Source organism: Vigna angularis, chromosome 11, assembly GCF_016808095.1.
Source record: "Vigna angularis cultivar LongXiaoDou No.4 chromosome 11, ASM1680809v1, whole genome shotgun sequence".
NCBI classification, from domain to species: Eukaryota; Viridiplantae; Streptophyta; class Magnoliopsida; order Fabales; family Fabaceae; genus Vigna; species Vigna angularis.
In genome coordinates, this window is record NC_068980.1 from 22,522,329 (window position 1) to 22,538,150 (window position 15,822).

Sequence of the window (15,822 nt, forward strand, 5' to 3'; positions counted from 1 at the left end):
TATATATATATATATATATTTAAATTGATTAATAATGTAATTCAAGCTATTTGACCTAACTCTAACAAATGGGACATGCAACGGACGCTTTAAAATTTGAGCTTGAAAATGATAAAGCTTAATATTGAGTAACTTGGGTAGTTTGTGCACAGAGTTAAAACGAATTACCTAATTTAAACACATTTTTTATTTCTAATAAATGTCTAGATTTTGTTTTTACCTTTAATCACTGTTTCTTTGCTTTTATTTTCGGTAACATTTTAATTTTTTTTCTATATTGTTAATTATGATAAATTTGTTTATTTGACTACCATTTGGTTGAAATTGGGCCTCCATTTCAGTTTCATTGGACAACCAACGCATCTAGGAATCCAAGTAACTCCATTAGATACATGAGAGGGAATTAATGGTCCAATTTAAGTCCATGCAAGTCTCTACAAAAGTATAAAGAAATTCCACTTCTATATAATTTGTACAAGATTAAGAAGAAAAAAAAAATTCTAGTATTATATAATTTTCAAGTTTATAGTCTTCCTCTTTTAGGCTTGTGACTAGATGGTTTCTATCACACTGGCCAAGTTTACAACGGGAAAAATTAATCTAGAAGTTACACTTGGTTTACAAAATTATGTTTTCGATAAAGTTAACATCGGTTACAAATCAGATTTTTAGAAAAAGGTTAAAGTTTACAAATATTTCTTTTCATAGAGAAAACGTGTAGCTCCCCATTCATTACTTGTTTCTATTACACGAGAAATGGTCATACTACTATAAACTACTAGAAACTGTAAAATATATAAAAAAAAATTGTTGTTCCTAATGGAAAAGTAAAGTGAATTATGTGCCAATTAGAAACTTAACATTGTTGGACCCATATTAATAAGGGTACCATACTCTATTGTATAAACTATTTTGAAAGTGCAATTTAAGGCTGAAAGCAATGTTGGTACTTAGACAATGACTATTCAAGGCATGTGACAGGAGAAGTTTGTACATCTGAAACTGAAAACAGAAGGTTTTGTCACCTTGTCACCTATAGTGATAATAATACAGGGAAAATCTTTGGTTGCAGAAACATATAGATCCTCAATTACCATACAAAATTCACTTTTGATTGATGTCCATGAGCATAATTAATTTGCTAAGTATTTGCCAATGATATGACAATAGTCACAAATCATTTGAACATAATTAATCTAGACAAGTTTGATGAAAAATAAATGAAAGTATCTTTTTAGATTATTCCTTAAATAATCATTCATATAAAATATTCAATAAAATAGTTATAATTGTTGAAGAATTTGTGAATGTTGTATTTGATGAATCTAAGCAAGAGAGCCAAGTGTTTCCAGAACAGTGATATAGGTAATAATGAGTTATTAGATATTATTACTAGACTAAATATGAATAAATCAAGCAAACAAATCAGTTTTGATGAAGCTCGTGCAAAACAAGAGAATCATAAGAATCTTCCAAATGAGTGGAGATTCTTAGAGATCTCTCACTTGACAATGTGATGGAATAAATTGAAAAGGGAATATCTACCTGACATTCTTTAAATAAAGTGTTGCCAAGAAGTGACGTAGCTTAGCTGATAATGGGTTATTAAATATCACTATTATGAAGTTTATGAAAAACACTACAATGGAGGTGGAATAGTTTTAATGAAAATCTCTTCATAACCTTTTCGATATATCACATTACTGAGCTCTGAAATTTTCTTTCAAAAGCTTAAACGCTCGACTTGATAAATATAAATAAATAATAAATGTTTTTGATGTGCTATTCAGAATATATCGTGCAGTGTTTTGTAAGAACTTCCTTTAAAAAATAATCATTTAGCTTGGAAGATTTTTCTGCGTGGAAGTAAAACGCAACTGCAAGTTTTTGTGAGAGGATCGTTTAGATAAGAGAAGAGATAATTACACAAGTGTTTTTATATTGGTTCACTCCAACTAAGGTATGTTTAGTCTCTTTCGTAGAGAGTTTCACTATAATCTTCACACAGTTACAAATGAGTATTCGCACCACCCTTGGTATCTGAGTATTAGTACCACTCTTGGTACTCAACAACCCTAGCCAAGATTTCCTTTGAGTATTCACATCACTTCTAGTACTCAACAACCCTAGCTGAGATTTCTTTGTGTAATCGAACCACTTCAGGTACTTAGCAACCTTGCCAAGATTCCTCAACTCAAACTGAGATCAGTTGTAAGTATTTTAATTCTCTTCAGAATTGTAATCAATGATTGCTTACAAGTTGTTTAGACTATATCTCTCACAGAGAGGATGTGATTACAATACAAAGCAGTCTAAACACTCGCATGTGTTTCTCTTTTTTCTCTTACAACATAAGCAATACAACAATGAAGCTTGAGAGTATTTCTTTTCTCTTTTGCTATTCTCTTCCCCTTTTTCTTTTCTTCAGCTTTGATGTATTCTTTTTCTTGAACTCTCTTTTCTTTTCTTCTAAATGCTTCTTAGGATAAATATTTCATTGTAAACTTTTCACTTGACTATCCTCTTAAGTTATCCTCTTGATTTTCCTTTCAAAAGTTCTTTTATTTAAAGGTTGCATGAATATTTGTTTGTTAGACTGAGCTTTTAGCCTTGATACTCGTACTTTCTCTTTCTTCTTTGTACAACAGTCGTTGGGTGAGTCAACTTGTCAAAGCAGACATGTTTTTTCAGTACTTTACTTGAAGTAGGTTATACGATCTTTTAAGGTATGACTTCAAGTGAAGAACATTTTGTGAATATCTCTTTTGTCTTTAACATTCACTTTTGATATTTGATCTCTAGTTATGTGGATGCGTATAAAATAACTTATCTACAAAGAGTAAATTGTACATGCAACAAATTTGTCTTTTCTTATCACTTTTGTTGTTTTAGAACATTGAGCATATAATGTCATTTAATACTTGCTCAGAACACCAAAGTGTTTTTTGATTTTCTACCGTTAGCTAGCATTTTATAATTAAGCTCTTTTCTAAAGATACCGAGCATTGTATAGAGACTTCATCGTTGGACGAAGTATTGTTTAACCTCATAGTATCCTTTAATCAAGTAAACACTTCTCTTGATTTTGTCTCTTCTTAGATAGATAGTGTTTAACTTGTTTAAGCTTTCTTTTTATATTTTAATATTTAATGTCATTTAATGTGTTTTGTTAGAGACATCGTCTTGAATGTTTTATTTTCGAGAGTTGTTGAATACCTTTTTCAGATATGATAATCATCAAGCGTTTAACATCAACTCTCTTAGACGCTTTAGCACAATAGCGTTTTCCTAAGATTTTAACCTAGATTTTTTTGCTATTACCTAAGATTCTAAGTGTTTTCCTAAGCTTTTTTATGTTGTGGATTCTTGTTTTAAGTTTTTATGTGGGTTTTCTATGTTTGGAGATTTAGGTTCTAGGTCTTTATTTTCACCTTAAGTTGTTTTCAGATTATTATTCATTTTCAATGTTATTTAATTAAACTTCAAAACATGAGAGCGTTTAGGCACATATACAATTTTGGTGAAGTTCGTGTATAACAAGAGAATTATAAGAATCTCCCAAATGGGTGAAGATTTCTTAAAGATCTCTCACTTGACAATGTGATGGAACAAATTGAAAATGGAGTATCTACCTCACATTCTTTAAATAATTTTTTCAATATAAAGTCTTTTGTTTCGCAACTTGAATGATAAAAATGTCGACGACTCCTTAAAATATGAACATTAGGTATCTATTATGTATTATGAACTAAATCAATTTGTTACGAATTATGTTTGGGTGCTTGTATCTATAATTGAAAATATAAATGTAATAGGTACTAAATGAGTTCTCAAAATTAAAATGAATGAACCAGGTATAATAAAGAAGGAATAAATGTTGGTGAAATATATGCCCTTGTAGCTAGACTAGAAGCTATAAAATTACTTCTTGACACATGCTTGTATGAGTGATTTCAAGTGTTTTCAAATGGAAGTCAAGAGTGTCTCTCTCAATGGCTTCATAAATGAAGAAGTCTTTTGTATCTCAATTTCCCAACTTTGAGGATCATTAATATCCATATCATGTGTACAAGCTGAAGAAAGCTCTATATGAACTTAAGCAAGCCTGAAGATAATGGTATAGGAGGCTTAGCAACTTTCTTTTCTCCTAAAAGAAAAATTGACTAGACTCTTTTCAATTAAAAAGTTCATGATGATATTATTCTTGTACAATTTTATGTAGTTAACATAATCTTTGGTGTTGCTAATGGTTGCTTGTGTGAAAAGTTTATATCAGTTATGCAAGGAAAATTTCAGATGTCTGTGATGGATAAGATTACTTACTTCTTAGATCTTCAAATCAAGCAAATGAAGCAGGGTACCTTCTTAGGTCAATCCAGAACTGCATAAACTTGTCAAAGAATTTGAGATGGAGAACTACGAAGAAGTTGCTACACCTATGTTTACAATATGCTAGTTTGACTTTGATGAGAAGGGAACAACTATTGATAAAACTAAGTTCTAAGGGATAATTAGATCATTGCTTTACTTAATGACTACCACACCTAATATCATGTTTAATGTTTGGATGTGTACAAGATATCAATCAAACCCCATGAAATCATATTATAGTGCTACCAAAAGAATTCTGAAATATCTTATAATAACTATTTATGTTGGACTATGGTATCCAGTCGATACTAATTTTAGATTTTGACTTTGTATGTAACGCCCCGGCAACTCACAGGGACCGTTGACTGCCCCCACAGACCACCACCAGGCTTTCCAGTGTGCTTTGTCCTCACTCACACACTTTCTGGGAAAACTTCCCAGAAGGTCACCCATCCCAGAATTGCTCCAGGCTAAGCACGCTTAACCATGGAGTTCTTATGAGTCAGGCTACCGAAAAGCAAATGCATTTTGGTGATATGAGTAGCCAAATCAATTCCTTTAAGCTATCCTTCAACTGTATAGTCCCATACCTACACAGTCTCCAAATCCCTCTCATTCCGGTGTATGTTCGATTCATCCATGTACCCCTTCCACCCGAAGCTGCCAGGAGCCGCTCCTTGTCTGTGCCCCCTGCACCATGCCTCTTGCACCGGCGTCACTCCCCGCCCTCGTCTCCGTGCCCGGGTGTCACATGCCCACCAGCTTTTGCTCTGGTTCGTCCTCGAACCACACCGTACTGGGAGAGGCTAGGCTCTGATACCATCTGTAACGCCCCGGCAACTCACAGGGACCGTTGACTGCCCCCACAGACCACCACCAGGCTTTCCAGTGTGCTTTGTCCTCACTCGCACACTTTCTGGGAAAACTTCCCAGAAGGTCACCCATCCCAGAATTGCTCCAGGCTAAGCACGCTTAACCATGGAGTTCTTATGAGTCAGGCTACCGAAAAGCAAATGCATTTTGGTGATATGAGTAGCCAAATCAATTCCTTTAAGCTATCCTTCAACTGTATAGTCCCATACCTACACAGTCTCCAAATCCCTCTCATTCCGGTGTATGTTCGATTCATCCATGTACCCCTTCCACCCGAAGCTGCCAGGAGCCGCTCCTTGTCTGTGCCCCCTGCACCATGCCTCTTGCACCGGCGTCACTCCCCGCCCTCGTCTCCGTGCCCGGGTGTCACATTGTACGTGTTAGTTTGACAGGAAAACTACCAAGGATACTTGTCACATTCTTGAAAGCAACTTGGTGTCTTAACTTAATAAGAAGAAAACTTATATTATTGTTTCAACTAAGGCTAAATATATAGTTGTTAGGAGTTGTTGGGTACCTATTCTTTAGTTGAAACAACAATTGTTGAACTATGGTCATCAACTAGATCTAATGCGTGATAGTACTAATTTTATATTTTTACTAAATATCCAATCCAACACTCACAAACCAAACCTATTTAAATATAACATCATTTTATAAGAGAGCACAATTTGAAAGGTTATTGTGAGATCAAGTATATTGATACTATTAACTAGTTAGTTGATTTATTCACCAAACTATTAACACAAGATAGGTTCAATTATTTGAGAATTGAATTGAGTATTCTAGATTACTCATACATTTTCTTACCTTTTCTTTAGCCTATGCAAGACTTTTCCTAATAGCGCCTTGTTTAGAAAACATTTGTTTGGTTCAATAGCGTGTTTAGTGAAATATCTTTCAACATGTTTTTGGAATGATGTTTGTACCTTTTAGCACGTTTACCAAAAATATCATTATATATATATATATATATCATAGTGAGAGCCCATATAGCTTTGTTTAGCAAAGTATAACACGAGTGTATTTGGCAAGACTCTCATACAACACATTGACACAATTAGTAGGGAAACTGTTTAATAGTGTGTCTATTCATGTATTAGCGCGTTTATCAAAGCTTTTCTCAAAGTATTTAAATTTCACAAAGCTTTTTCATAAACCGCTTATCTTTTAACTATATCATTTTATCAAGATAACACTTTGTCATATGCTTATCTCATTTATTATTGTTTGTTAAACTTCAAAACCTATGAAGACGATTAGAGAGTTCAATCTTATAGACGATCTTGTCTTAACAGAACAAGGACTTGAAATTTATCTTTTGCACTAGAACATGATACTCTATCTTATTATTTTCTTCTCCAGGTTACTAGACTTTCTCCAAGAAACATATGGTACCCAAATGTAGATTTTTTGTTTTGTTTTGAATAATAGAACATACATAGTTTGCACAAGTATATATCATGAGGATCAAAGTGTTTTATGAAGAATAGCCTTTTTGTTGGGCGTGACTTTAAGTCATGAAGAATTTTTTCAACTGCTTGCATGTGTTTTTCTCTTGAATTACATATACACTAACTTTCCACACAAATTACATAACAAATGTTTTGTCTTGCATGTGATAAATAAATAAGTTGCTTATGTCAATCTCTTATATTGTGATTTTTCTACAAGAGGTCTCTCCTCACTTCGAGTTCTATGATTTTGTTCTATAAAAACTTCTAAGTTTCTACATCCCAATTTATTTATTTCTTTAAGGAGATCAAATATATATTTTTATTTAAGAGATAAAAATTTCCTTTTCCAATAAGAAACCTTTTTCAAATGAAATACTTAATTTTTTTCTCGAGTCTTTCATTTCAAATTGGGCGTCAACTTTTCCTTTAAAGCTAATTTCTTTTTTTTATCATCTCATGCAATTAACATGTCATTCACATAAATCAATAATAATATATGTTTATGTGTAACAAATTATTTTATGAATAAGGTATTCTCATTAGCTATGCCATTATTTTCCAAAATCACCCAAATCATGCATTGGAGATTGAATAAAACCATATAAGGCCTTCTTTGGGAGGCATACCTTATTCCTTCCACGGTGAGTTTCGAGTTCTGAATGAACCTCCATGTACACTTCTTCTAAATATCTATAAAGAAAGACATTCTTCGCATCCAACCAATGTAAATCCCATCCAAATTTAGTAGTAAGAGAAAGAAAAATTTAAACTCTATTCATCTATCATAGGAGAAAAAGTCTCATCATAGTCAATTCCATAAGTTGGAGTATACCTCCTTCCAACCAATCTAGCTTTATATTTTTCTATTGACCCATTTGTCTTATGTTTCATTATAAGTATCCTTTTCCGCCCTACTTCCTTATCTCTCCAGGCCTTTCAACAATCTCCCATGTTGAATTTCTCTTTCATGCATCCATCCCCTCTCTCATGGCTTTAGTCTAATTTTCACTTCTCATGACTTCTTGGATTGAGGTAGGAATTTCTATGGCACAATATGAATAACAAAACTTTATTGTCTATTAGAAAGATTATTAATGCATACATATTAAGGAATATGATATTTAAAACATGATCTTTTTTTCAACATAATTGTTAAACCCTTAAGAATATTTACCTTCATATTGTTGCCTTCAAGGCTCCTTACCCCTAAGTCAAACAACTTTTATTATTTTAGATTTAAAGTGGATTGTCATCCTTCATATTTTTTGTTAAAGAGCTTGTCTTCTTCTTCATTATAGTTTGGTTCAATCCCATTTGTAGTGTCTTCATCACTTGGATCTTTAACATCATGCAAAGATGGATATATTGATGATAAAAAGGATAAGTCATCCACTTCAAGTATTATATAACCCTGAAGTGTAGGATTGACAAAAGGAAAAATTTTATAATGAAAGGTGATATCAATAGTGATATAGACACAACAAATCTCAAGATGATAACATTTGTACCATTTTACATTCAAGTATAACCAATACATATTTAAGAGTTATAGGTTATAGTTTGCATGTTTTAAAGATTACAAAAATCGATACAACTAATGCTAATATTATTTAAGATATGAGTGGATGACCTATTGATAAGCCATGTAGTAGTTAACACATTTTCTCCCAAATAAGTTTTAGGAACAAATATGGAAAGGATGGTTCTGGAAACCTTTAGAAGATGATGATTATTACTACAACTCCATTTTTGTCATGAAGTGATATGTGTTAGTTCATGAACAATACCATTATTAAACCTAATCCTTTTAATTTTTTTTTGACAAAATAAAAGAAATAACAAAATTTGAAGAATCTTATATTTATTTTTCATAATGTATGGCTACGCGACATAAGTATAATTATCATCAAAATTAACAAATCTTTTTATTCCAAAAATATATTTTAAAATAAGTTTACGAGTGAATCAAGTTAAATGTAAAATTATTCTTTACTAGAAATGAGATAACATGCACAATGATGTATTGATTGTCGATAAATATCACATTTGAAAGAATAAATGAACTTTGTAGTGAATATATGAAGAAAAAACATTTTTATAAAATTGAATGAGCAATACCCATTTGTTGATGAAGTCGTATTTAAAAAGGTTAAACTCCTTTGGAAGTCTCTATTTACGTGGAGTTTTCTCACTTAGATCCTCGTTTTATCAGTTTCGCCAATTTAGTCATTGACTTAATTAAATTCTTGCCGTTAAATTAGGTTAAAGGAGTTAAGTTTTTGATGACCTGTGATGTTGACGTGTGCAATTTTTCAAACATGACATTTATAGGTGACATTTGATAAAAGAAACATTTTAAAAATTGGATTTCTTGATGGATTTTAAAACATGGCATGGTGTAAACATGGAAATTTAGAAATTTAGGGTTAGTGATTATTGAAGATTTAGGAATTAGGGTTCATTGAAATCGAAATCGGGATTAACATCCGACTCTTCTCTTCTTCGATTCCCTTCTTTCCAAACTCAAAAACTCTCTCTCTCACTTGCCCACTTTTTCCCTCTCGCCGGACACCTCACTTGGCCCCTTCATTCCCAAATGCCCATCCTCACTTATAAATCCGGTGACACTGTTTTCCTCACTGTAGCTGAATCTGATGTTGATTTCGACCATCTAACACGCACGGATCTTGCTGAGGCTAGAGAAATCCACCACCTTTTACCCCACTCCAACATTGTTTATCAAAGCCTGGACTTATCTTTGCAGAGATCAACCACAATCAACTTTTTCTCTTCTACGTGAACTTTCTCCGTTTTTTGGCAAGGAGGTAATCCAAGACCCCAATCATTTAGAACAAAAAATTACCAGCGATTGGTTAAGACAGGGTGGACCAAACAACAAAAGCCTCGTAGCTTGGGATCTGCAAGTCCCCGACGATGCAACCAGAGGCGTGTTTCATCTCGGTCGTTCAGATATTGAAAAGCTGAAGTAGATTGTGGTGTCCAAGAAGAAAGGGAACAACAACAACCTCCGCTTGTCAACTTTTGTGTTATTCGTTGGTTATGCTTGGGTTTGCAGGGTGAGAGCAGAGGAAACAAAAAATAAAATGGTTACGTTGGCGTTGAACATCAAGCCCTAATTAAGCAAAAAGAGTCTCATTAACGACTTCGCCAAGGGTTGCGATACACTGTGCTTCAGATATTTTATCCCAATTTCAACTTTAATGAATCCTAATTCCTAATCACATTATACATTTCTTAAATATCTATTTTTAAAATATTAAATATTGTCAAATGTTACGTAAGAATGTCACATTTAAAAAATTGCACACGGTAGTTCAAAATTTAATTCCGTTAAATCAATTTAACGATAGAAAGTCAATTAAATCAATTTTTTATTATAAAGAATTAAATTGGCGAAACTAATAAAACAGAGATATATTTAAGTAAAATCCAATAGGGACTTCGGAGTTTAACCTATTTAAAAATTTACCCATGTTTCTTTCCTTATGCTTGTTAGCCTATGACATTTGTTTTTATTTTGGGACTTGGATTGTAGTGGCTACAACTCATTCTTCTCCTTAGAACCTAAAATTATTTTCCATATAGAAAACTCCTAAAATACACTATAAGAAGAGAAATAAGAGTTATTGGATAGTTCAAATCTTTTGTAGGCAGTTGAAAAAGGCAATATTATTGACCAATTATGAAACATACAAAACAGTCTTTAATATTCCAAGCATATGTTTGTAAAGGTAAACTATTGCCATTTGTAAATGTAATGAATTTTTAATTGATTATTTTAATATGAATTGAAGAGGTTAACGAAAAGAGTCATATGATTATTTTTTTTAAATAAAAACTTTAAACACCTTAATATAACAAGTCAATATTGAATGTACTCTTACCTTTACATACTTAGACAAAAAAAACATAAAACAATTGATATATATATATATAAAATAAAGATTTAACCTTTATTCTTAAAAAAATTTGAACGATGACAAATAATGATAATTATTAACAAAACCAACAAAACCTCACTATAAAAAAAAATAAAGAAATACTCTATTGATAACATTGACATGAATTACATTCTCATCTGCATTAATATTTTTTAAAATTATAAAAATATATTACAATGAATAAAAAATTCTGAAAATAATTTGTTTAATTACTATGCAAATATTAAAAATAATTGTTATTCTAATAATACGCTATTTGTAACCTAACCTCTTGTACAATATGCATTTAAATTCAACACATTATCTATTTACGCTTATGAAAAATATAACGTTATGGCTAAATCGTCCAATGAAAGGAATTTATCTATTGGTGTTAATTGTTTGAATTTCTTTAAGCTACACTTATAACACGTGTAAAATCCGAACAATTGCGTTATAAGATTTTATGTTCTGTGCTGTAATTTTCAATAAAAGTATTAATATTTATCTTTCAAATTCTTTAAATGTTTAAAAATCTCAATGTTTATCCTTCATATTCTTTTTTAATGTTAGCCTTTGGATTATTTTTCACTGGATCTATCAAGCATTATCCAAATTTTTATGAGCATAAGAAATCATTATTACCCTAACAATCCATTATGTAACTCAAATCCAATATAAATATATATATGTATATTTGTGTGTGTGTAGAAATCTATCAAACTCAATGACATCTTGTAGATTATTTATTTCTATGAAAATCTCCATAGATTGTACATTATTTTAATTCTATGAAGGAATTCAAATATCTTTGGGCGACAGATTCAATGCTCGTTCACGATTCTATGAAATGAGTTGAGGCAGCACCATTATTTAAATTTTCTTTTCCTAACATGACAACCCTTCAAGACATAAACGATATAAACAGGACCACCATTCTCACAACCAAATCATCATTCGAGGCAAAAAGTGATAGAAAGGAGTAAACCAATGAAAAGCAAAATTGTATTTACATGACGAGAACAGATCGCCAATTTACACCTAATAAGTGGTCTATAATGTAATTAGTAGGACTAAGGGAGAAGTTTACAACCCTGAGTAAAATAATTTCATAAACTGGCAGTGAATTTACTGTTCATGGTTCACCACCAGATGATGGAGGAGGCCGGCGTACTACTGTCCGACCACGACCGCGTCCACGGGGAGCAGCTCTTCCGCGACCTCTAGTAACATTAGGGGTAGAAACCAAACCAGCCTGTCTCATTTGTGCCCTTTCCCGTGCTCGCTCTGACAAATTTATGGTAGTTGAAGTACTACCAATAGGTGATGCCTGCTTTGTTGTCTCTTCTGTTTCAGAGGGGGCGGTGGGGGTTCCTTGCCTTGGAACAGGTATGTTCACCTTTGACGAACTGCTTTCTATAACACTACTAGTCAAAGTAGAAGCATCACTCACAACAGGTGTCGGGTCAGCTACCTGATCACTCTCAACTGATATTGGCTCATTAACATCAATTAACTTGTCAGAACCATCGGCAGCCTCCTCAACCAAGTCAGGCTCATCATTCTTATCATCGCTTGATAGCTCAGGAGAGTTAATCTCACCAGCCTCTAGAGCATCATCATCCCCTCGTGCTGGGGAACGTTCAGGGGTTGCAGCAGACTCAGATTGACCTTCCCGAGATTCTTGGTTCTCCACAATGTTAGACAAATCACTACCACCCTCAAGATCTCCAGCATCTGGCAACAATTCTCCCTCTTCTCTCTCACCACTGGGCGCCAATATTGACTGCTGGTTGTCTGCGTCAGTGTGATCCCTCCGCATCTCATCAGGTTGATCCGGATTCTCATCTAAAATTCCAGTTCTGTCCCCTGGTAATTCCTCATGACTTGTACCATCCAAGTGTTGTGGATCTTTGGATTCCTCGTCATTGCCAACAGCAATTTCACCGTCTTCATTTTGGACTTCACCTTCCTCATTTTGGCCTTGTGGCAACTCACTGCTATCAAATAATTCTTCAGTTGCTTGTTGACTGCCAGTAAATTCCAGAGCTGCAGCAGGTTGTTCTTCTGTACTCTCTTCTGGTGACTCTGACCCTTTTGACTTCTTCAACACAGGTGCTACTACATCAGAGCTCTTCTCTCCAGATGCAACTGATTCTTCACGTAACTCAGAACTGGATGTCGGAGCAAGACGTTTACGAGCCAATGGTTGAGATGATTGAGCAAAATTACTTGTCTCTGTGTCACTAGACGGCCCAGTCTTGCCCAGTGGTCCTTCGGCATCTGACATTTCAGTGTCACCTTGTGGCTCATCCGGTCTTACGAGTCTAGGCCTGACCAATTTTCTACCTGTTCGACGAGTTTCAACACTAGCTTTGGATAATGGTAATGCAAGTCTTTTCTCACTTTCTCCAGTGGCTTTTGGTGGTAAACTGCTAGCTCCAGGAGCAGCCAGAGATGCCGTGCTTTGGGATTGAACTTGGACAAGAGAACCTGATATATTGTATTCTATCCATTAATATAGCTAGAGGTACATGCTTGACTCATGCCAAGAATAAACGTGAGTAATTATCCAAAAGCTTCATTCTTTCTAAATTAAATCATTATTCAAGAAACTTGATCTACAAATTATAAATGAAACAACCTGTAGCAGCTGTTGAACCATCTGTATTTGTAGCTGCGTCCCCAAGATTACCGCGACCTCCAAGCTCACGAAATATTGAATGAGCTTCCTTTTCAAAACTTTCCACAGAAGATATGTAAGAAGTAGCCAAGTCATCAACATTGGGTCCAGAGAGAAGTTGAACCACATTCGAACCCTAAAAGGATAAAAATGTTTTGCTCAAAAACAATTGACTCAAATATAATAATAGCAAGTAATGAGGGATCAGATCACAAAGTTAAAATAAAAAATTCACAAAGGCTAAATTATATCTACCTGTTCAACATTAGATTTCACAATAAACAACTGTTTTATATTCTTACCTCGGGAATATTGCCAATAACAATCTTAAGCTTTTCGACCTCGTCAGATAACTTTTTCAGAGACTCCTTGTGCTTCTCAATTTCATTAACAAATTTTGTTTTCTCCTGAAAGTAAACAAATCAATAAAAGGTGAGATTACTAACAGTTCCTCAACCAAAGTAATACGGTGTGCATTATTAGTAATAGTGAGCCAGAAATATATATTTTTGTAAGGATGCATATTGGTGAATGTATCGACAAATACAATAAATACAAACACCTCACAAAAATTTAATGGCCTAGTACTTTAAATCGGAAGTTAACAGAAACCTCGTCACTATCGTTTCAGCTTTCATATCAAATATTTATACCTCAACTCAAAATGATGTAACTAAAAGGAAATCCTCAAAGAGCACGGTAACAAGCAAAGAAACAAAAACTGCATTCTTCCAATGCTACTAAAGAACAATTGCACTTGCTATTGAGACCAGAAGTAACACTGAAGGAGCTTAAACATGAATAACAGTATATATGACAATACAAGGCTTCAGACAAGTAATAAAAAAAGATAAAAAAAAATCACTTTTGACTCCAATTTTCAAACAAAACACGCTGAAAATTATATGCATATATGAGTAGCCGTACTAAATATTTTCGTTCATTGAACCAACTAAATTTCGGTTCACAGGCAGAGGTTTTAACAAAATTATTTATTGGCCAATAAAATGCAGGGGCAGGAAATGGATGAATTCTAAAGTCAAAGTATTTACTTACCTTTTGTTTTACTAGCTTAAACCACCACCAATTATATCCCATGAATGGGTAGGGGTAGATTTAATGATCAAAAACTCGCCTAGGTCTTAAATAGTTTATATTGGAAAATTGCTGTGTTGTACCAATGACCTGTACCAAAAATATATTGTCTCTCTACGTATCTCAAGTTATTCCGTTTAGGGAAAGTATTTAACCATACCATGGTTATTGCATTGAGATTCGAATCGTGAATCTTTTTTTTATGTATTTTGAATGTAAGATACATTACTTTGATAATTTAAAAGATAAAATAAACAAAATCCTTAAACCATCTCTAATTTTTATAAAGAATATAATAAAATTTTATAGTAATTCAAACTTATTTTCTTTTCGAATAAATTAAATAAAAAGAATCCTTAATAACAACTAATTTTATATTTTATATAAAAATATATAGTAAAAATAAAAAATATAATAAATATATATTATTTAATAATATTGTGAAACTTCTACAAAAATAAAATATCATTAAATAAAAACTAATTTATAAAAAATAAAAAATATAATAACAATTATGTATTAATTTAAATAATAATTAACTGTTTTCCTAAGAAATCATATTAGTATATAAAACAAAATAAAAATAACAAAATATTATCGTTACGTAAGTTGGTATCATTAAAGTTAGTAAGATTAAAAATATTAAATTTTGCAGTGCCAAAAAAGATGAAAAAGCTATTCAAGCTTCTCTCTCTTTCACGGATCATCCCCTCATCCTCCTCTTCACTATTAGTCTTTTCCCACTCTCTTTTCACTGTTTGTCTTATTCGTTCCTATTCTCTCATGTTTGTGTTCTCCCTTCCTATTCTCTGTTGTTTGCCTTCTCCCTTCCTATTCTCTGTTCCGTTGAACCTCATCTTCTACCAAAAGATATGTATGTATCTAACAAATCATGATTTAAATCGTACTATTCTTACAATTATAACTGCACTTAACCGTACTACAATCATTGAATACCCTTCACCTTATGCATGTGTATGAGATCGTACATTATCTAGAAATATGATTAAGATATACAAGATTGTCTTGGAAATCCCACGTTAACTTGGAAAGGCCAAATTATAACATAAAAATATGTATAAATCCAACCTTACAAGTCAATTTTGTAAGGTTAGGTCAAACCTAAGTCCATTTTCAAAGAAAGTAGATGCAAAATAATCTAGTTTCACAAGGTTGAGTAAGACTTTTGGGTCTCATGTGCTACTATTAGACCATCCACAAATATCTAGTCTCACATCAAGATGTTTGGTCTTCGACACACGGTGGTATGTTTGAGATCTCACTTAATTTAAAGATATGGTTAATATAGAATATGAGTTAGTGCAAATTTTATCTTACAAGGAAATTTTGTAAGGTTGAGTTAAACCTAATTCCACACTTTATGACCAAGTAAATAAAGTTA

General features: G+C 32.9%; 1 protein-coding gene across 1 annotated transcript in view; it reads right to left on the reverse strand.

The window, feature by feature from the left end:
• Positions 1-11,565: 11,565 nt before the first annotated feature.
• Positions 11,566-15,822, reverse strand: part of LOC108333909 (nuclear-pore anchor) — a 38,499-nt gene continuing 34,242 nt past the window's right edge. The window contains exons 46-48 of the mRNA XM_017569411.2: positions 13,628-13,732; positions 13,287-13,461; positions 11,566-13,135 (exon numbers count right to left, since the gene is read on the reverse strand). Coding sequence (XP_017424900.2) covers positions 11,778-13,135; positions 13,287-13,461; positions 13,628-13,732 — 1,638 coding nt within the window. The 3' untranslated portion in view covers positions 11,566-11,777. The remainder of the gene's footprint in view (positions 13,136-13,286; positions 13,462-13,627; positions 13,733-15,822) is intronic.